Source organism: Podarcis muralis, chromosome 11 (genome assembly GCF_964188315.1).
Source record: "Podarcis muralis chromosome 11, rPodMur119.hap1.1, whole genome shotgun sequence".
In the NCBI taxonomy this organism is placed as follows: Eukaryota; Metazoa; Chordata; class Lepidosauria; order Squamata; family Lacertidae; genus Podarcis; species Podarcis muralis.
In genome coordinates this window covers 16,846,351-16,867,875 of record NC_135665.1, presented here as the reverse complement: position 1 = coordinate 16,867,875, position 21,525 = coordinate 16,846,351, and the positions used below count along the sequence as shown (strand labels likewise).

The window sequence follows — 21,525 nt, the reverse complement described above, 5'->3', positions numbered from 1 at the left end:
GTCTTAAAACTTTGGGAATGAAAAGAACCTGTCCCAAACCACAGAATGAATCACAGGTAGATTAGAAAGAAAAGACAGAAAGACAATTCCATCTGTTTGTTAACCTAGATAAAGCCTGATCTTACATAAATCAGTTTTATTGGATCGAAAAATATTTATTTTGAAAAAAAGATAACATTGGTGCAGTAATCATAGTAAGCTTGCCATAACTGGTTAGATGAAAGTAATGGTTTGCTGCCAGGGCCAGGCACAATTTATGCAGTTGGCACTGGTCCTACTCCCCCACTTCTCTTCTATAAGCAGTTTCGTGACAATCTTTCAATTTTATGCTTGTGCAGCTTATATGAAAGAAAGGGGTTGCAATTAATTATTTACCTTGGAGTGGCAATGTTATATTGTGTTCAGCCTATTTTGTAGATTATTCAGCACCCTTCCTTCTGCTTTGAAGAAACTGCTTTATTTTGAAGAGAATTCTGCACTCAAGCAGCAGTCCTACAAACAGTGAAGATCCACTGAACAAAGTGAAACTTATTTATGAGTAAACTTGAAAGTTGGCATCAAACTATCCAGAATATCGTGCCTTTTATTTCTGGAGAAAATTATTTTCTACAAGTATCTCTTGCAGCAAAAGGAGTGTATCCTTCCTCCTAAAAATAACTGCTCCTGTTCAGGGTTCCAGTTTGCCATTCCTTCCTTGCAGGACATTCAAAGACCCCCCCCCCCATGACACTTCCCATTGCACCCATCTTTTCCAGTCCCAGGGCTTAAGCCCTTGTTGGACTGGTTTTTGTTTTGCATTGCTCCACTGTTTTTTAAATATTCTTTGTACTTCTGTAAACCTCAGAGTTTTCTCAAGCATGCTGATACTTTCCTCTTGTTTCTCATGACCCCGTTCTGGCTTCAGTCCTGGTGGCACAAGTCTTGAGTTTGGGAATAATACAGAGGATTTGGGCGTGTTTCTTAACTCATCCCAGAGGTCATAGATTGATTGATTGATTGATTAATAGATAGAATAGAAATACTTACTATATATATATATATATATACACACACACACACACACACATATATATATATATATATATATTTGCTTTCGTAGATTTTCACGGGTACAGGAATGCAGGTTTTGGTGTCCTCGGGTGTCTTCCCGTGTAAAAGTTGGGGTGTCTAGGCGACGTTTCGACGAGGTCTCACTCGTCATCTTCAGGCTGGTGCTTTCGGCTTCTTGTTACTGGAACAGAGCAGGATCTCAGTGTTTGAGTTCCTATAAATACTGTTGAGGAGGTGTGGCCTCTAATGTTCTTGGGCAGAGAGGAAGTTCCCAGGCTAGTGTGCCTTTTCTTCTTTTGTTTCTTAATTACTTGAGGGATATCTTGAGTGATTTCTTGAGTTGTATCCTGAGTACCACTTAGGTGGGTCATTAGGTGTGGATTAGTTGCTAAAGCCTTTGTGTCTTGACCTCTTGAACTTTGTGAAGAGTTTTTCTGGGAAGATGGTTGTACCAACAAACTCCACAAACTAGAAAAACGCCAGAAACCCAGCCACCCTCCACAACAACCCATGAAGCAAACAGTACATAACATATCAGACAGGATCCTCACCTCAACTGAAACCAAAGTACTCTCCAAAGGTTTCAACTTTGCAGTCGCCCCGAGACGCATCCCCACGGAAAACATCATATGCGGAGTCGAAGCTAGCCTAACCAAAATCAACCCAGATGAAGCCAATAAAATCAGACTTGAAGTCACCAACATCCTCTGCTCCAGCAAACCACCCAGAAGCAATTTACACAAAGAAGAACAGAAAGCACTCACCGACCTGAGGAAAGACAACAACATAATCATTCTCCCAGCAGACAAAGGTAATGCCACTGTTGTGATGAACACATCGGACTACCAAGCAAAACTATCAAATCTACTCCAAGACCCTACCTACCAACCTATAAAAACAGATCCCACCACCTATCTGGAAAAAACCACCAAATCCAAAATAAAAGCCTCTCCTATCAGTGAAGAAATCCAGCTAAGAATCATCCCCAGAGAAAAATCATCCAGATGCCCCAAACTCTACGGCCTCCCCAAGATACACAAAGAAGGAACACCACTCAGACCAATAGTCAGCTCCATAGGCTCACCTCTACAAAATCTCGCTAAATTTCTCGCCAAGCAACTTCAGCCCTATGCAGAATCCATCTCTTCACACGTTCCAAACTCCTTCCAGTTCATAGAAACAATAAAGAAGCAAAACCTACATCCCAATGACCTACTTGTGAGCTTCGATGTTGTATCTCTCTTCACACAAGTGCCCATTAATGAAGCCTTGACAGCCATTCAAAACAAATACAATCCCCCCGAATACATCTTGGACCTGACCAAGCACTGCCTAACCAACACGTACTTCATCCACAATGGACAAAGATACAAACAGATAGAAGGAGCACCTATGGGATCACCCCTCTCACCGGTCATCGCAAACCTGTACATGGAACACTTTGAAACCAATGCCTTAGACAAGTCAGAACACAAACCCAAACTTTGGCTCAGATATGTTGACGACACCTTTGTAATTTGGCCACACGGGAAGGAAAAACTGGATAGCTTCCTCACACATCTCAACAGCCTACACCCCAAAATACAATTCACTATGGAAATAGAAGCCAACAACCAACTTCCCTTCCTTGACGTCCTAATCTACAAAAAACCTGATGGCTCCCTAGGACACACTATCTACCGGAAAAAAACACACACCAACCGCTACTTACATGCACAATCACACCACCACCCTGCACAAATAAACTCCGTAGCCAAGACTCTCATCTCCAGAACCAAACGCCTGGCTGACAAAAACCACTTGACAACTGAGTTACAGAATCTCTCAAATGTGTTAATTTCCAATGGATACCAGCAAAACAGGGTTACGAAGCTAATCCAAAAAGAAACACCCCCCAAAAACCAAGACACAGAAGAAAACAATGGCATGGCCCTCCTTCCTTATATCAAGGGCACTACAGATAAAATTAGCAAAATCCTCCATAAACACAATATCAAAACAGCCTTTTGCACCAACCAAAAAATAGCCAATATCCTCAGAAACCCCAAGGATAAAATCCAGTTGGAAAACCAAGGGGTCTATGAAATACCCTGCAAAGTCTGCCCAGCCACGTACATTGGACAAACTAACAGACGAATAAATGCACGTATCGCAGAACACAAGAATGCCGTCAAAAAAGAAGAAAAAACTTCCTCTCTTTTCCAACACATGAAAGAAACAGGACACGAAATTAATTTTGCAGATTCCAAATTGCTCTTTAACATGGAACATCACCACAAGAGAATAATCATGGAAGCCATCGAGATAGAGAAACACCCTCACAACATGAACAAGCGTGACGACACATCCCGCTTGCCAGACATCTGGAAATTAGCCCTCCCCACAAAAACTGACACCAGAGCCAGAGGCACACAGAACGCCATCACCAATCAACCACACCAGACCCAAACCCAGACCCTCTCCACAGATGAATTACAGATACCATCCAGTAGCCAAACCATGGTGGCACCTCCGGATGCTGCACCCCCCTGCAATCCCTACACAGATCTGGCTGGCACAGACCACAAAACCACAGCTCGCCCCTATACACGAAGCCAAGCCAGAGCACAACAAAATGCAGTACAACCATCTTCCCAGAAAAACTCTTCACAAAGTTCAAGAGGTCAAGACACAAAGGCTTTAGCAACTAATCCACACCTAATGACCCACCTAAGTGGTACTCAGGATACAACTCAAGAAATCACTCAAGATATCCCTCAAGTAATTAAGAAACAAAAGAAGAAAAGGCACACTAACCTGGGAACTTCCTCTCTGCCCAAGAACATTAGAGGCCACACCTCCTCAACAGTATTTATAGGAACTCAAACACTGAGATCCTGCTCTGTTCCAGTAACAAGAAGCCGAAAGCACCAGCCTGAAGATGACGAGTGAGACCTCGTCGAAACGTCGCCTAGACACCCCAACTTTTACACGGGAAGACACCCGAGGACACCAAAACCTGCATATATATATATATATACAGAACGCCATCACCAATCAACCACACCAGACCCAAACCCAGACCCTCTCCACAGATAAATTACAGACACCATCCAGTAGCCAAACCATGGTGGCACCTCCGGATGCTGCACCCCCCTGCAATCCCTACACAGATCTGGCTGGCACAGGCCACAAAACCACAGCTCGCCCCTATACACGAAGCCAAGCCAGAGCACAACTAAATGTAGTACACCCATCTTCTCAGAAAAACTCTTCACAAAGTTCAAGAGGTCAAGACACAAAGGCTTCAGCAACTAATCCACACCTAATGACCCACCTAAGTGGTACTCAGGATATCACTCAAGAAATCACTCAAGATATCCCTCAAGCAATTAAGGAACAAAAGAAGAAAAGGCACACTAGCCTGGGAACTTCCTCTCTGCCCAGAACATTGGAGGCTATACACCACACCCCTCAACAGTATTTATAGGAACTCAAACACTGAGATCCTGCTCTGTTCCAGTAACAAGAAGCCGAAAGCACCAGCCTGAAGATGACGAGTGAGACCTCGTCGAAACGTCGCCTAGACACCCCAACTTTTACACGGGAAGATACCCGAGGACACCAAAACCTGCATTCCTGTACCCGTGAAAATCTACGAAAGCAAATATATATATATATATATATATATATATATATATATATATATATATAATTTGGAATCAGAAAATATTTATCCCGTAATTTCCTGGAAGTTTTTCTGGAAATTACAATTTTCAGTTTCTAGTGTTACTGAGTCCTGGTAGAAAAGTGAACCTTCTAAGAAAGGAATTTTCAAAGAATACTAATTTGCTTTTTAATGGAATGATTCATAAGTCTTGAGTTTGCTATAAAAGATGGGATAATACAGAGGATTTGGGTGTGTTTTTGAACTCATTCCACAGCTGATAGATTAGATAGATAGATAGACAGACATACTTACTACATTATAAATTACTTATTTGGAATCAGGAAGTATTTATCCCATAATCTACTGGCAGTTTTTCTGGAAATTACAATTTTCAGTTTCTGATGTTACTGAGTCCTGGTAGAAACAGTGAACCTTCTAAGGAAGGGATTTTCAAAGAATACTAATGGTGCAAACTTTTGACAGAAGTTTATTTATTTATTTAATAAAATTTATACACCACTTGACTGTGGCTGGGGAAACCCAGCCAAATGGGTGGGATATTATTATTATTATTATTATTATTATTATTATTATTATTATCATCATCATCATCATCATCACTTGTTTCTTGTAGTGTTCAGAGCCAGTCAATATTGAATAAAAAAATCTAGGAAATAGGATTGGAAATAATGTTTTTCAACTGATTTCATTATTGTGCACACTTTGGATTTTTAGAAGGTCACAGTTGGGGTGGTTTTAATTAACCATATGGTTTGAAATTGACAGATGTGGGTTGTGGATTTGTCAGAGGAAATAAATCTTGATTCCCAGAATTAACCAGATGTTCTATGCAGTAATACAGTGACCTTGTTGATTAAGCAACATCTATGTAATGCACACAAAGAAGAAACTGGAAAATTTGTTTGATATATCCTGTCTGCTTCCCACAACAAATTTACAAGTATCATTCACTGAAATATGAGGTAGAAGATGACAGATGTGGAACTGTGACTAATAAACAACTTGTATTCCTCTAATAAGATTTCAGTGATAGCGCTGACTTAATAGCACTGGGATTCTATTGAGCATCTCTAGTGCAGCTAAATGTAGTTAGATATTTGTACCATACAGTAGAGCAATAGTTCTTTATAACTGGAAATGTCTCAAGCACAAGATTGCTGGTTTTATGACATATCAAGGAGTTGTGATCACATTTGTTACTGTATTAGACCATCAGCCTAGGGATTACATTGCTTCTAATATCATCTCGGGTGGATGCGGGTGGCGCTGTGGGTAAAAGCTTCAGCGCCTAGGGCTTGCTGATCGAAAGGTTGGCCGTTCGAATCCCCGCAGCGAGGTGCGCTCCCGCTGCTCGGTCCCAGCACCTGCCAACCTAGCAGTTCGAAAGCACCCCCAGGTGCAAGTAGATAAATAGGGACCGCTTACCAGTGGGAAGGTAAACGGCGTTCCGTGTGCTGCGCTGGCTCGCCAGTTGCAGCTTTGTCACACTGGCCACGTGACCCGGAAGTGTCTCCAGACAGCGCTGGCCCCCGGCCTCTTGAGTGAGATGGGCGCACAACCCCAGAGTCTGTCAAGACTGGCCCGTACGGGCAGGGGTACCTTTACCTTTACCTTTAATATCATCTCATGAATCACAAAATGTTTTAGGACTATTCCATTCAAACTGGAATGACATGGACATAAATGAAAATGTAACCCCAAGAGGAAAAACAAAAGATCAGTTTGTTAGAACATTTACACCCCATCTTTCAGTTTTACAATAGAACCTCCCACAAACATCTTATGATCTAAGCAAAAAACCAAAACCAAAACACATACCATAGTTATAAACAGAAACAGTAACACACACAGAGATTAAAAGGCTATATAGATTGGTTGGTAGTTGTTCTAATCCTAATTAAACAATCACAGATGTTTCTTGTGCAAGGTGTTGAATTGTGTGGTTGCTGACTAACTCCAGATGTTTGAAATCTCACTCATATTGGAAACTAAATCTACCTTGGTTGCCGTAATCAATGACCTCTACCCAGAGAAGCTGGGTGAATGCAGCTGAATTGATTCTGTTGGATTTCTTGGTGGTATTTAATTTCTTGGTGGTATTTAATACCGTCGGCCATGGTACCCTTCTGGATAGGCTCTCTGGGATGGAGATTGGAATCACCATTTTTCATTAGTTCCATTCCTACCAGGAAAGCCAATTCTACAAAGTAGTATTAATGGGCTTTACTTTTCTCCCATGGCATTTATGTTAGGGGATGCCCTCGGGGATCCATTCTACCCCGCTAAGTTTTCTGCATATTTATTTGAAGCCATTGGATGAGGTCATCAGAAGATTTGGAAGTGGTTGTCACTCATATGCTGATGATAGTTGACGTTGGAGAGATCACTTTCAGGATAGTGGCATCCATAGTAGGATCAGCCTTGCATTAAGATCAGCTTTGTGTCAAGGGTAGGTTATAGCAGCACTCCTATAATTTTGGCATATGCTGAGCTGTAAAACAGAAGAGGTGTGGGGTGCGTATGAGCTGTTCTTAATATATCATGTAGTATTGTCTGTGGGTTTTCTTTTGTTCATTAGCAGTAGCAACTAATTCATAACCCTTACAGTGCGACAATCCATAACATCCTGTTAATTCTCTATTAAGATGGAAGAGGAATTGTAAATGTGGTATTTTCAGTCTCTGTGAAGCATGTAATTCCAGCTTGAATTTTACTTTTTTTTTTGTTAAGACTGATTCTCTATAAGGTTTTAAGAATACATTTATGCTAATTAATGCTGTATTTTCATCTCATCCCCTAACAAAACATAACTATGGCACTGGAAAAGTATAATGGCAATATAATTAAAATTTCTTCTAAGAAAAACATTGTAATAGACATCCTGCCATGCTTATGCTATTTTAATTGGATGTTTAGCTCTAGGGATGTTCATAATTTATCATAAAACTTTAATGTTAATAAAATCAGCTGGGAGGAAGCTGTACTTAATCTCCTTGATTACACCATAAGGGCTAAAATCTTAATTTGATTTTTTTATGTGCTAACAATGGAAGAAAGAGAAGGCAAGATGTTCGGTTCCTCATTTGTGAACTGGCTGCTCCTCTGTGTGTGAACATGTGTCTGTATGCAAGAAAATTAATTCTGAGCTAAGATAAATCTTGTTATAGAAGCCATGCTATATGTTAAACAGTTTTGGTTTGTAGTCCTGGGTGAGTTTCCCAAAGAAAGTTAGATATCGTTGACAGTGTTCTAACAACTTTTAGCATGGTTCAAGTTTCCCTTTTAGTCCCCTGATGTTATTACAGTGGTACCTCGGGTTACATACGCTTCAGGTTACATACGCTTCAGGTTACATACGCTTCAGGTTACAGACTCCGCTAACCCAGAAATAGTGCTTCAGGTTAAGAACTTTGCTTCAGGATAAGAACAGAAATTGTGCTCTGGCAGCGCAGCGGCAGCAGGAGGCCCCATTAGCTAAAGTGGTGCTTCAGGTGAAGAACAGTTTCAGGTTAAGAACGGACCTCCGGAACAAATTAAGTACTTAACCCGAGGTACCACTGTATTGAAGTCACTCCAGTCCCCTCTCCCCATGGGTTTTTAATCTAGTCCACTTAATCAGTTTTGAAGAAGCATTTGCACATGTTTCATCTGTTGTGTAATGACACCTACTGCTGTAACATAGAGTTAAAGTCATAGTGATAATTTAAAGAAGGTAAATTTCCAGGGGGGCGCTGGGTAATATATTTTCTTTCTGAAAAGGCCAAATATGTTGGGAACCTCTGATCTAGTTCAACTCTCTGCAATGCATGAATTCTGCCCACAGCTGTCCCTGGGTGGGCATGCTTCAACCACCAACCTTCTGGTTAACAGCCTGATGCACTGACTTGTGTGTGTGTGTGTGTGTGAGTGTGCACATGTGCACACACAGCCCTTCAACAGGCAAGTGCATACAGTACACAGCTGCCCAAATTAGTGAACAATGGATATCTCTGTGTAATCTGAGACCCTTTGGCCTTTGGTGGCTGAGATGGAGCCACCAGAATTGAGTCTATATATTGCCATTCAATTAACATTATCTAGAGAAGTTTACAATATAAAAGCAAAAACAACACTAAAATAATATTCAAAATATTATTTGTCGTAAAACTCAGTAGATGTATAAAAAGCCTGGGAAAGCAGAAGGTCTGTTCATAGCTGTCGACTTACAGATTTGAAAATAAGGGGCCAGCAGCCAAAATAGGGGACCTGCAGCCTCACCTGTTCCAGGCACTCCAGTCTTCCTGTCCTCCTGCAGTCTGGTCAAACTCATGCTGGTAGCTTCGAGAACACTGTCCAACCAACTTTGTAACCAGAGGTTCAACTGAATAGAATCTGAATCACATGCACCACAAGGCCTATGCAGCCTCAACTTAAGATGGCTCCCTGGCCTGGCTTTGCACTGCAAAGTTTGCAGCAGCACGTGCAACAAAATGGCGTCCAGCATTCAAAAAACCCCTCAGCTTGCATTAACTAGCCACACACAAGGCATGCAGGCTCCACCCCCCAGTCGTTCTTAGACTTCTTATTGGGTGAGCAACACAGCCAAGCAACACAGTTGGAGCCTCCCTCCTCCCTGGTTGGCAGGGAGGGAGGGAGAGGAGCTGCTTCCTTTGAAATTTAAGGGACATCATTTAAGGGACATCCATCAATAAGGGACAGCAGCGGGACATGGCGCTGGAATAAGGGACTGTCCCTTCAAATAAGGGACACTTGACAGCTATGGGTCTGTCTGGAATTAAAAAGCTAGCAAAATAGGTTGCCAGGCAAGCCTGGGGGGGGGGATCCATTGGTGAATGTCATCTGTTCAGCTGCCTCCCATCCTTCTCAGATTGAGGGGGTCATCTAAAGATATTATCAGTCATAGACACAGAAAATCCTTCAAGCACCCAGATCCTACAAAAACTATGTAGGGCCTTAAAGCTAAGCCTCAAACCCTTGCATTTATCCGTTAAGCATACAGCTGGGTAATTGGTAGCCAGTACAGTTCTTTCAGCAGTGGTGTAACATGGTGGCGATCAGGTGCTCTGGTGAGCAAGTTGAAAATTTTGCACTTGCTGCAGCTTCCTGGACATCCCCACAATAGAGCTCATTGAATTTTACTTAGAAATGGCTTAGGAGCTATTGGAACTGTTAAGCACTGACAAGAGGTATTCACAACGACCAGCCTGAATTAGTGTCTGTGTTGTACCAGATGCAGTTTTTGAACAGTCTTGAAAGGCAGTCCAGTGTACAACACTTTGCAGTAGTCCTCCTTAGAGGTTACCAGAGTCTGGGTAACAGGAGTGCCAAGTCGAATAAGATATTGTGGGTGCCCAGGTAAGCCCCATACCACATAATTGATCACATGATGCAGTGCGCACACACCATTTGAATGGCAACGGCCACCAACTTTATGGGGAGCCAGCCTCCTGAAATATTTTATTGTGGGGGCTGAAGCCCCCACAGCCCCTAGGAGTTGGCTCCTATGCTGGGTAACTGTGGCCAGGTTATCTCTGTCTGCAAAGAAGAGCTCCTCCTCCTATTTAGTCCAGAAAGTCAACTTACACCTCCTTGGTCTCAGTGGTGCCCTTGTAGAACTCAACAGGGAGGAGGATGGGGACAATGACTAGAATGAGTCATTGGGTCTGGTGCAATCTAGTGTTGGCCTTTCTGTCTTCTGCCCAACCAGACCCAATGGGCGCCAGCCCCCATTGAAAAATGCATAAATCAAGACATCTTATAAAGCCTTGATGCAGGACTTCAGAGCAGTTGAGCAGCTGCTGCTCTTAGAAAGCTCCAAAGTGCCCTTCCCTTGCTTCAGGGACAACCCAGTTCGCTTTGGAGGAGGTCCAAATACCAAACTGAAGTGGAGCTTCACTTTAGCATTCAGGCTTTGTCTGAAGCAGATGCATATTGCTAATACGTAATTGTACAAGTTAGCAATATGCATTCAGGAATATTATATAGCTAGAAACCATAAACCGCAGCAGCCTACAAAGAGTGTGTGTCTTCTGAGTTGTCTGTGCAGTTTCTGCCATTGCTGTTCCCGCTGAAAACCACAGACTGCTTTTTAAATCTAATACTTAAAACAGTGGTTTGGATTTGCTAAACTTCAGCATCAAACACTGGGGGGAAACTAGGTTATTTGACTTAATGATTAACATATTTTATACAAGGGAACTGGCTTTTAGTTTGATTCTCAGTTTTTATTTTGTTTTTATATACTGGCAATGAATTCTGCAGAAAATGTTTATTAGATTATGGACTACACCATCTCTGACCTGTTGTAGATAATTAGACTTCTATGGGGGACAAAGAATGGATTGTGCATTGTGACCTTAAAATTGAAATATCCTGCTCCATTTACAATGGAATCCTCTACTGGACTCAGAAGTCATATACTTGCAGGATAAATACTATGAATCATTGCTAATTACAGATAATCACATAAATTGTTATGTATTACTAGAATGAAATATGTGACTTAAACTGAAGTAAAAGGGTCACTACAAGTCAAAAGCAGAAAATCTTGCACTCTGTAGGAGCCTTCTACGTTGCCTTTCATTGTATTCCATTTTTTTACTTAAATCAATAGGCCAGAATTGGATTTGTAGTGGTGCAGTATTGCCTAAGGGCCCAGCATAATTGTGTATTCTGTACTTCAACAAAGTTTTTAATGGTTTAAAAGGAGGACGGAGACTTATAAAATCCATTGTACCAGGCCTCTGCATGTTTGCATAAATGTTTTTGAAATGTCCTCTTTTTAATAATGCTTTCAAAACGTTGTGGGGTTTTTTTTCTTACGAGGCCCTGTTTTGTAATAATGTTTTCTCCCAGAGCTAAAAGGATTTCCCATTTGAGAAGATGGGAATGTAATCCATAGAAATACTGAGTTGCTTTAACTGTAGTCTGAAAGCCGGGAAGTGTAATCAAAACAGAGAAAAAACAGCTGTCATTCCCTTTATTTCTGATGTTCAGTCTCGAGTGCTGATACTTATGTAGACAAAAGGACATCACAAAAATGGGGTGGTGGCGGTGCTGTTGGCAAGTTCAGAAGAACTCAGAACTTTTCAGAAGTACATTTTTTAAAAAACACACCAAAGGGGTAAAACCATATCCAAAATAATCTGCACTTGCTTGTACTTGCACGTGTGGAGAAGGAGAGAGAAAACACCAAGGAGGCGATACTTTGGAGATGTGGATCTCTGCTTTCAAGGCCTCTCTGGTATCCCTCCACAAGCAAATAAATTTCCTAGAACTGTACATTCTCACCTAAGAAGGGAGAGCATTGAAGATGCTATAGAATCATAGTTGGAAGAGACCATGAGGATCATCTAGTCCAACTCGCTGCAATACAGGTATATTTTGCCCAATGTGGAACTCAAACCCACGACTCTGAGATGAAGAGTCTCATGCTCTCCCGACTGAGCCACTCTCATTCCTGATATGCACACACAACTTTGCATATACATGCTCAACATTTTTTGGTGGGGTCCAACTTATTCATATTAATTCATCAAGAACTGCACAATTGTATAAATAGTAGGAATGATCCAAAAGCGAGTATTGGTGATGATAATGATGATGAATGCCCATGCTTTTTGTAGTGTATGTAGCAGAGCTGGAAAAGCCTGAGCAGTCTTGGGACAGGGTGGGTCTTAAGAGATGCAGTTTAACTCTGCCTCTCTCTGCAACGGATTTAACATTAATTACCTCAGGAAAGCTATTGTTTGTGCTAGAAGAGAAGCCTCCTTTGGCACCAATGGGAGCTTCCTTTGAAATGCAAACAATAGCTTCAGAGAGGTGATTTTTTTTCAGGACCATGGAAGGGAGAGAGCCAGCAGGCTAACTCAAACCTTCCATGGTGCCAAGGGTCCACAGTGCTGCTATTTACATAACAAAAAGCATGCACATGAATTTCATTAACACAATTAATATCATGCTTAGTTTCACCTTCCTTAACTTCCTTCTGGATTGCACTGTTTCTTCTGGCATATCTGGTTAGCTTCTCCATGCGAGGCTGCTATACTATGTGAGTCTTTTTACTCACTAAAAACAGAAAGTACAACAGTGTGAATTGCCATACAGTGGTACCTTGGGTTACAGATGCTTCAGGTTACAGACTCCGCTAACCCAGAAATAGTACCTCGGGTTAAGAACTTTGCTTCAGGATGAGAACAGAAATTGTGCGGCGGCAATGGGAAGCCCCATTAGCTAAAGTGGTACCTCAGGTTAAGAACAGTTTCAGGCTAAGAACAGACCTCAGGAACGAATTAAGTTCTTAACCAGAGGTACCACTGTACTTGAAAAAGCATTGTGAACTTTTTCCAGAAAGTGACAACATCATTTTAGCAGTTGAATAGATAACACTAGATGGTATGGTCCTACTGAATCAGCAGCTAATAAATATTTATTGTTGTAATAAACAAGCAGCCACAACCTCTTGATGATTGCTTACTGGATTTGCAGACTACTGTAGGAAAGAATGTCTAACTATTAAGTATAAGGAAACAAAGGTTATGGTGTTTTCTGAAATGGGGGCCAAATATTATTGGGCCACGACTGGCCATAATTCAGAACAAGTTGATTCTTACAAGTACCTTGAGATCTGATTTCATGACTCTACCAAATGCATTGTTCCAGGCAAGCCAGGAAAGGCCATAGTGGTGCACTAGAGCATTGCTTAAATTTTTTTCTGCGCAAAAGGAGGTGCATTTGCTCTAGTGGCCCTAGGGTATGCACAGCAAAAGTTGTGAACCAGGTTTTATATGGAGCCTCCGTCTGGTTCCTGGGACTTAAATTTTCTTTTGCTCTACTTTGATCTATAATAGTTATACCTAAATTTATTGCTAGCGCTGCTCTTAATTTCGAAGTGGACTAAGTGCATTCAGTAGCTTAGCATAAATATCCTCCATTCATTATGGTCTCTGAATCTGCTCCTCTGCCTCTGGCATTGTTGCTTGAGTCTTTTGTATCCACATGGAGAACAGAGTTGTGGGGAAAGATTTCAGCAGCACGGGTTGCCAGTTTCCCCCCAAATCCAATTCAATGTGTTCACATTAGTCTTTAAAGCCCTAAATGACTCAGGCTCCAAGTATCTGAAAGACTGCCTTCTTTGCTACACACACTTGGGTGCTAAGAAGGCTGAGGGGGCCATCTTGATAGTTCCTCCATCCTTAGAGGCTTGGGGTGGATGGCCTGGGAGAAGGGCATTCTATGTGGTGCCCCCTAAGCTGTGGGACTCTCTATAGAGGTGTGTCTGGCTCCTTCATTTTACAGCTTCTGGTGAATGTTGAAGATGCACCTCTTAACACTTGATTGGAAGCCTCCCAGAGTGGCTGGGGAAACTCAGCCAGATGGGCGGTGTATAAATAATAAATTATTATTATATTATTATTAACTTTGGCTTTTGACCCTTGAGGTGCACATTTTTAGGACCCGCCTTGCTTTTCTGATTTTAACTTGTTTTAAACTGGTTTTAATATTGTGCTTTAATGTTGTAACCCACCCTGGGACCTTAGGGTGAAGGGCGGAAAACAAACAAACAAATGTTAATAAATGTTGGTTTTCTGCTGTCCTTGGACCTAGTGCACACCAAATCTATTGTTACGCGGAATAAAAGATAACAAATGTGCAAAGGTTGATGCATCAGCTTAAGGGGCCACAATCATGGGTAGGCAAACTAAGGCCCAGGGGCCGGATCTGGCCCAATTGCCTTCTAAATCCGGCCTGCAGACGGTCCGGGAATCAGCTTGTTTTTACATGAGTAGAATGTGCCCTTTTATTTAAAATGCATCTCTGGGTTATTTGTGGGGCGTAGGAATTCGTTCACCCCCCCCCCCCAAAAAAAAAATATATAGTCCGGCCATCCACAAGATTTGCGGGACAGTGGACTGGTCCCCTGCTGAAAAGTTTGCTGACCCCTGGGCCACGTACACCACCCTCACTGTGCCATACTTAATCTACTTCAAACAAATGTACGTCATATCTATATTTTTTAACAATGGCCAAGTGCAGAAGAGTAGTTTGGTTGGCACATTTTAACATTTTATCCTCCAAGATCATGGACGACAGATTTGCGAAAGTTCCTTCCAAGGACAGATGGTGTTCTTGCATTCATTCAGAGCTTGAAACAGTCTCTCATGTGTTTTTCTATTGTAGATTCTATAAAGGGGTCAGAGGACACAAGTTATCCCCTTAAGAGGCAGTTACTTGCTTGATCCTTGCAGACGAGACCCTGTTGAGTAGAAGGGTTCTAATAAATTCATTACTAAACAAGTGGCAATATGTCTGAATGTAATACGTCTTAGACTCACTCTGATTGTTGTCTCCTAACTTGACATGTTTGTTCTCCTGAGGCTTTGATTTTGTATTTTTTTAATACTTTGTACTTCCTTTAAAATTTTGATTAATTGATAACAAGTAGGAGCAGAAATGTACAGATGATCACCCAACTGTAGTAGCAATAATAGGTCACTAAAAATATGAGACTTGGACGCTTACAAAAATGTACTTGAAATAGTGTTTTCACATTTTAAGATTAGAAGAACTGATTAGCTGGTCCTCCTTACCCTTCTCCCCAATATATACATTTGTACTCTAAAATAATTTTCTTGTAAAATAGATATAATTTCTATTCCTTACATGAGTGAGTGAAAAGAAATACTGTAGTTGGAAAAACCTTTTTTTTAAAAAAAATAAAATTCACTGGTGAAAAGCAAGCTTGCAGTATAGCGTATTATTTAGGAAAAAATAAGTTAATATAAGTGGGTCATTGTTTTTCCTGATATCTCATAGCTGGAAGAAACACACCTAATAATAGTTATTATTTTTGTTTTCTAGATGCAGCAGTTGTTCCATGAAAACTATGAACACAACCGGAAGGGTTATATACAAGATCTTCACAACAGCAAAATTCACACGGCCATTACACTTCATCCAAATAAAAGGCCAGCTTATCAGTATAGGCTTCACAATTACATATTGGCCCGTAAAATTTCTGAATTGCGTTATCGTACCATCCAGCTTCACCGGGAAAGTGCCCTCATGAGCAAGCTCAGTAACGATGAAATCAGCAAAGATGATCAGCTTCTTGGAATGATGCCATCTTTCAACCGCTTTCAGCCACGTGACAGGAATGAAGTCATTGAATGGGAATTTTTGACTGGAAAGCTGCTTTACTCAATGGCTGAGAATCAGCCACCTAGACAGAGTATTAATAGCATCCTGCGGGCAGCATTAGATGATACTGTAATGCAGGTAATGGAAATGATCAATGAGAACTCTAAATCTAGAGGAAGGCTGATTGACTTCAATGAAATACAGTATGGGTACCGTAGGGTTGACCCTTTGCATGGTGTGGAATACATTCTGGATTTGCTTCTTTTGTATAAGAGGCACAAAGGAAGAAAAGTCACTGTTCCAGTTCGGCGCCATGCCTACCTTCAACAATTATTTAGTAAACCATTTTTCAAAGAGGAAGAAGAGCTGGATGTAAGAAGCCTGGTAGAAAACGTGAACAGCGACATGCAGTCTTTCTCCTTCCTTTCTAATTCTCTGAAAATTTTTTCATCATTCCAAGGCACCAAAGAAATAGGGGGAATCAGTGACAAGAAGATTCACATTCTTGTCCCTCTCACAGGGAGATACGATATATTCCTAAGATTTATGGAGAATTTTGAAAAGACCTGCCTTATTTCCAAGCAGAACGTAAAGCTGGCAGTCATTCTCTTTAACTCTGATTCTGGTCAGGATTCCAGCAAACACACAGAGCTGATCAATGAATATCAAAAGAAGTATCCTATGGCAGACATGACCGTCATTCCAATGTCGGGAGTTTTCTCTAGAGGTTTGGGTCTCGAAATGGCCTCCTCTAAGTTTGACAATGACACTTTGCTGCTATTTTGCGATGTTGACCTGATATTTACCCCCGATTTTCTCCAGCGGTGTAGAGCTAACACCATTCAAGGGCAACAGGTTTATTATCCTATTATTTTCAGTCAGTATGACCCCAAAGTAACACATGGGGGCAACCCTCCCGCGGACAGCAACTTTGTTTTCACAAAGAAAACTGGGTTTTGGAGGGACTATGGGTTTGGGATTACCTGCATTTACAAAAGTGACCTTGTGAATGCTGGTGGATTTGATACCTCTATTCAAGGCTGGGGACTTGAGGATGTAGACCTCTTTACTAAAGTAATAAATTCTGGACTTAAGGCATTTAGGAGCCAAGAAGTGGGAGTTGTACATGTCTTTCATCCAGTTCATTGTGATCCCAACCTAGATCCTAAACAATACAAGATGTGTTTGGGGTCCAAAGCAAGTACATTTGCCTCTGCCATGCAACTAGCTGAAATATGGCTAGAAAAACATTTAGGTGTCAGGTATAACCGAACACTCTCCTGACATTCTAACTTGCTCTGCCATCCTAGGGGATTTTACCTCATTCCTTCTTTCTTTTTGTTTGTTGCATTCTTACAACTCCATTTTTGTCTTCCAAAGGATATGTTTTTGACCTCAAACGAACAGAGTCTGCTGTCGGGAACATTACAGATTCCTACTGAACTGATTCAGTGTGGCGTCTTTCTACTCCCTTTGATCAATAAACTGAGTGAAATCATGGCAATCAGATAATCCCACGGAGCACATCCGTCACGTGGAGCTGCATCAGAAGAATGTTCTCTTTGGGCTGTAGGATTCCATATCAATCTTCATCATGTCTGTCAAACTTAATGTGATACAAATATTTTCTGGTGAAGATACCACAAAAGTGCTTTATGCTTCCTCTGGGAAAGAGACTCTGCCAAACTTGAGTTTTATAATTTATATGAGAACTAAAATAAACAGTATTATTCTTCATCTTTATAATTTTTAAAGTAAACAAATAACTGACTGTATCTCTATTTTTTTAAAAAAGAGGAAAAACCACATACAAACTGAGGGTTTTCTTTCCTACTGCAACTGGTACTGGCTACCAAGAACCTTAAATGTCGTACGCGAATGATCTCCTTATTACCGTCTACTCTGAATGCAATTGGACTGTGTTTTCTCAAGGAAGCATGACTTAGTCAAATATTTACATATGCTGAGAAGGTTTCCGAACCAATGTCCTTCATTTGCTGGCAAGAAGAAATCATGACACAATGTGGTTATTTATAATAAAAGTACAGACACACCATATTTTTTTGTCAAAGACAAGAATATGTTGCTTTGTCTCTGTTTAGAATGAGCCTCTAATATATAAATAATTTTATATTTTGTTCCTTTCATAAGACTGCACTTGATACAAAGGGAAATAAAAGGGTACTTAATATTGTCTTTTTATAATTGTGCATTAATATTGATATTCTGAACCAATCCTTGTTAAACATAAAAGGAAATGTAATTATTTAAGTATGAAATGACTATTGCTGGTCAAAGTTCTTGCCAATATATTTATATTAGTGAAGATTTATAGGAAATGGAATGTGTTAAGACCTCTCTCTGAAGAATACAGAAATGTCAAGGTATATTGATGGAATACTGAATGGAAAATCAATTAGATACCAAAATGTTAGGTCTGTTTTTTGTATTAGTACTATTATTATTATTATTTTGTAAAAGCAAAGGAATAGCCATTTCAAACCATTTCTTCCCCAAATTCTTTTAAATTGCATTTATGACAGAGAGGTAGAATATTTTGTAACAAAACTGTTCTAAGAATCCAGAGGACATATCCAAGAAATGTAAAAAATAATAATATCAAGATGCATATGTAATATAATGCAAACAACAGGGAATCTGAGCATATAATATTTATGGATGTTTTAAGGAAGCAACCCCCCTTACAATACGTGTTCAAATGCATCATATGTATCTCTTTCAGTTATAATAACCTTTGATCCTATTTCCATAAGTTTCCAATGAATCGCAAATCAGCAAATGCCACAGCTGAATGGGCTCATAAGGCTTGTAAGGAAATGAAAGGGGAATGGGCATTAAAGCGTGTATCCTCAAAACTCCTTTAAAAAATGACAAAGTCCTACCTAGCAATCATGTATCTAGATCAGGCATAGGCAAACTCGGCCCTCCAGATGTTTTGAGACTACAATTCCCATCATCCCTGACTACTGGTCCTGTTAGCTAGGGATGATGGGAGTTGTAGTCCCAAAACATGTGGAGGGCCAAGTTTGCCTATGCCTGATCTAGATACCCTTAAACCGGCATGAATTGTAACTGGAGAGACATCACATAGATGTAAGAACTAGAAAAATATTGTGAATTGATTAGAATATTTAAGTCAGAGCAGCATTGCCCCCTGAATATTATCACCAGGTTCCCAAAGCCTTTTCCTGCCATATTTAATCTTCCATTCTTCTTGGTGTTGGGAACCTATGACGCTGTTCTTAAATTATGATTTACTGTTCCCGCCCTTCATCTCTCAGAATCTCCCTGCAGATCTGAACAATCACATTTCACAGTCATTTGCGCATGTACGTATTTCATGGCTAGCAATCCATGCCAGTTCAAAAACAAGCGAGGCACACTCTTCCACCAAGCACTAGCAGTTTCTCTCCTCTTGTGGTTGAGCATTGCTACATGTTGCTCCCTGCATTGCTTGCGCACTTCATCGAAACCAGGTTGGAGCTGTCATGAAATAACTATCATCTAGGGGTTTGTCCCTGACATATATTTAGCCTAAGGTGTAAAACCTTCTGGCACATGACACTCTCAGAATTTCTTGCATGCATAATAAAAGTTTAGGTTTATCAAAAACTTCACTAATGCAAAAGCTAGATCTAGGTAAGCCAACACATTAGATTGATGTGTCCATCACAGTACTCCCATCACCTTATATGAAGTCGGATTAGGCATCACTCATTTTTCTGGCATTTAGACAAGATGTTGAAAGGCAGAAGAACTCACAGTCTCAGTCCTTTGTCTCTGAAATATGTTGTTCCCCAGTTACTGAACTAAATTCTTCAAATTGAAATGCGTAACCATATGTCAAAGCCAAAACCTTTACTTTCCAGGATCTGCACATTCTTATGTTGTTCTGTTTTAATTTATCCAGCCAAGCCAAGCTTTGCTTGAAACTCCAGATAATTTACAATTTGACTATATATATATGTCATTTGACTGTGCACAGCATTTGAAAAACTAAGCTCATTGCTGATGGCAAATAAGTCCTGGCAGTCTGTCTTAATTATTCCTTTATATACCTGCTAAAATATTTGTGCTCACCTTTGGACTAAATTTACATTGTTTGATCAGACTAAATTGCACCATAGAACGTGAACTGAACTGGGTGACTGCAGAGGGAGTTCTGTGTATTAAGGACTTGCCGGATCGGGTCCTGTGTTGAAAAAAAACTTTAAAATGTTAGTTCCTACTATTTAGAGATATTTATTTAGTGTATGACGAATTCATTTGTTTATATGATGGATTTCTTTGTTACAAACTGGATTATAAATGTTTGTTATAAAATATTGCATTGTGTTTGGAATAACTGTTCTCAGATAAATCGTGGTAGCTATTTTGTGGTAGCAGATACCTTCTATAGATGACATTGACATAATGGTTGTAGTCTACTGGGGTTTTGCCATGCCCAAGTCCTAGTGGGTGAATAGGAGCTGTGCCCAAAAAATTACAGCTGTTGTCCATTCCAAAGGATCCTGTTGAATTGCAGGTTGATTCCTGCTGAGTTACACCCAGAATTAGAAAATACAACACAGCATTATGTTGTGAACATACGTCTCAAAACTACATTATCTTACAGTTCCCCCCTTTCATCTAGTGTCTTGTTCAAGCATCATTGCTTTTGTTTCTAGCGCGTCTTTTTGACAACATAGATAGTAATAGCCAATTCCTCCAGACATCCTGAAGATAAAATGATATATTATTTCTCACACAATTCTCTATTAATTTGTGGTTGGGGGGGGAATGTGTAATTTGAAGTGCAAATGAAAACTGAGATATTTTTGTCCTCTCAATTCAAAGTAGTTTTCATTGTAGTTTAATTAGCAGTATATCTGGCAGAGTCATGTTGATTTTAGCCATTTGCTTTTGGTACAAGTTTTATGAGAGAACTCATGATGGTGCAAAGTTGTTCCCTGCTCTTAAAACAGTTTGGAATATTGCAACTGAGATCAACAGTCATGTGGGACTTAGGACCCTGTTTTATGTAAAATTCCCAATTGCCAAGGACAAATGGCTGCATATAAGAGTAGGATATATTCACTCCCTCCCATGCACACCCACAACTCATTACTTCAAGAGATGTATTGTAAAATACTATCTACCCAATTACACATTACCCATCCCCATGAAAGCAGTGAGTAGGTTTTAAGAAGAAAAAAATATTAAACCTGTTCAACCTAATGCTTGTATTTATCCTTTCATTTTCCCAGTGACTGTGTACCCCTATCATGTCTACCCTTGGCATATTTCAAGATGGTTAGTCAAAAATGCCACCGACCTAATTAGCCAACAATCTGATTAAAGCCACCGATCTAATTAAATCTTTCAAAAGAGGGGGGAAGAGGGATCAGTAATGCAAGGTGATAGGTGTTCTTTTCAAGGTTTAGTTCTGAGAGTTGTGAAAAACCATCCGGAAAAGCCCTACCTTTAAGTTCACCCCCCCCCCCATTTTTTTCATTCCTGTTTAGAAACATTGTTCAGCTGATGCTTTATTGTCATTTCCCCCATTAACATGGAGTTGTTGATAATGTAATGCATATGATGATTTCACAGAGCTACGAGCTATACATCCAGTTGAGGTTGACTGTATGCTGCCTTCAGCGAAGAAA

General features: G+C 40.4%; 1 protein-coding gene across 1 annotated transcript in view; it reads left to right on the top strand.

Annotated features, from left to right (window-relative positions):
• CHSY3 (chondroitin sulfate synthase 3) overlaps positions 1–20,240 on the top strand; it is a 99,774-nt gene extending 79,534 nt beyond the window's left edge. Inside the window, exon 3 of the mRNA XM_028748402.2 lies at positions 15,581–20,240. Coding sequence (XP_028604235.2) covers positions 15,581–17,143 — 1,563 coding nt within the window. The 3' untranslated portion in view covers positions 17,144–20,240. The remainder of the gene's footprint in view (positions 1–15,580) is intronic.
• The last annotated feature ends 1,285 nt before the right edge of the window (positions 20,241–21,525 follow it).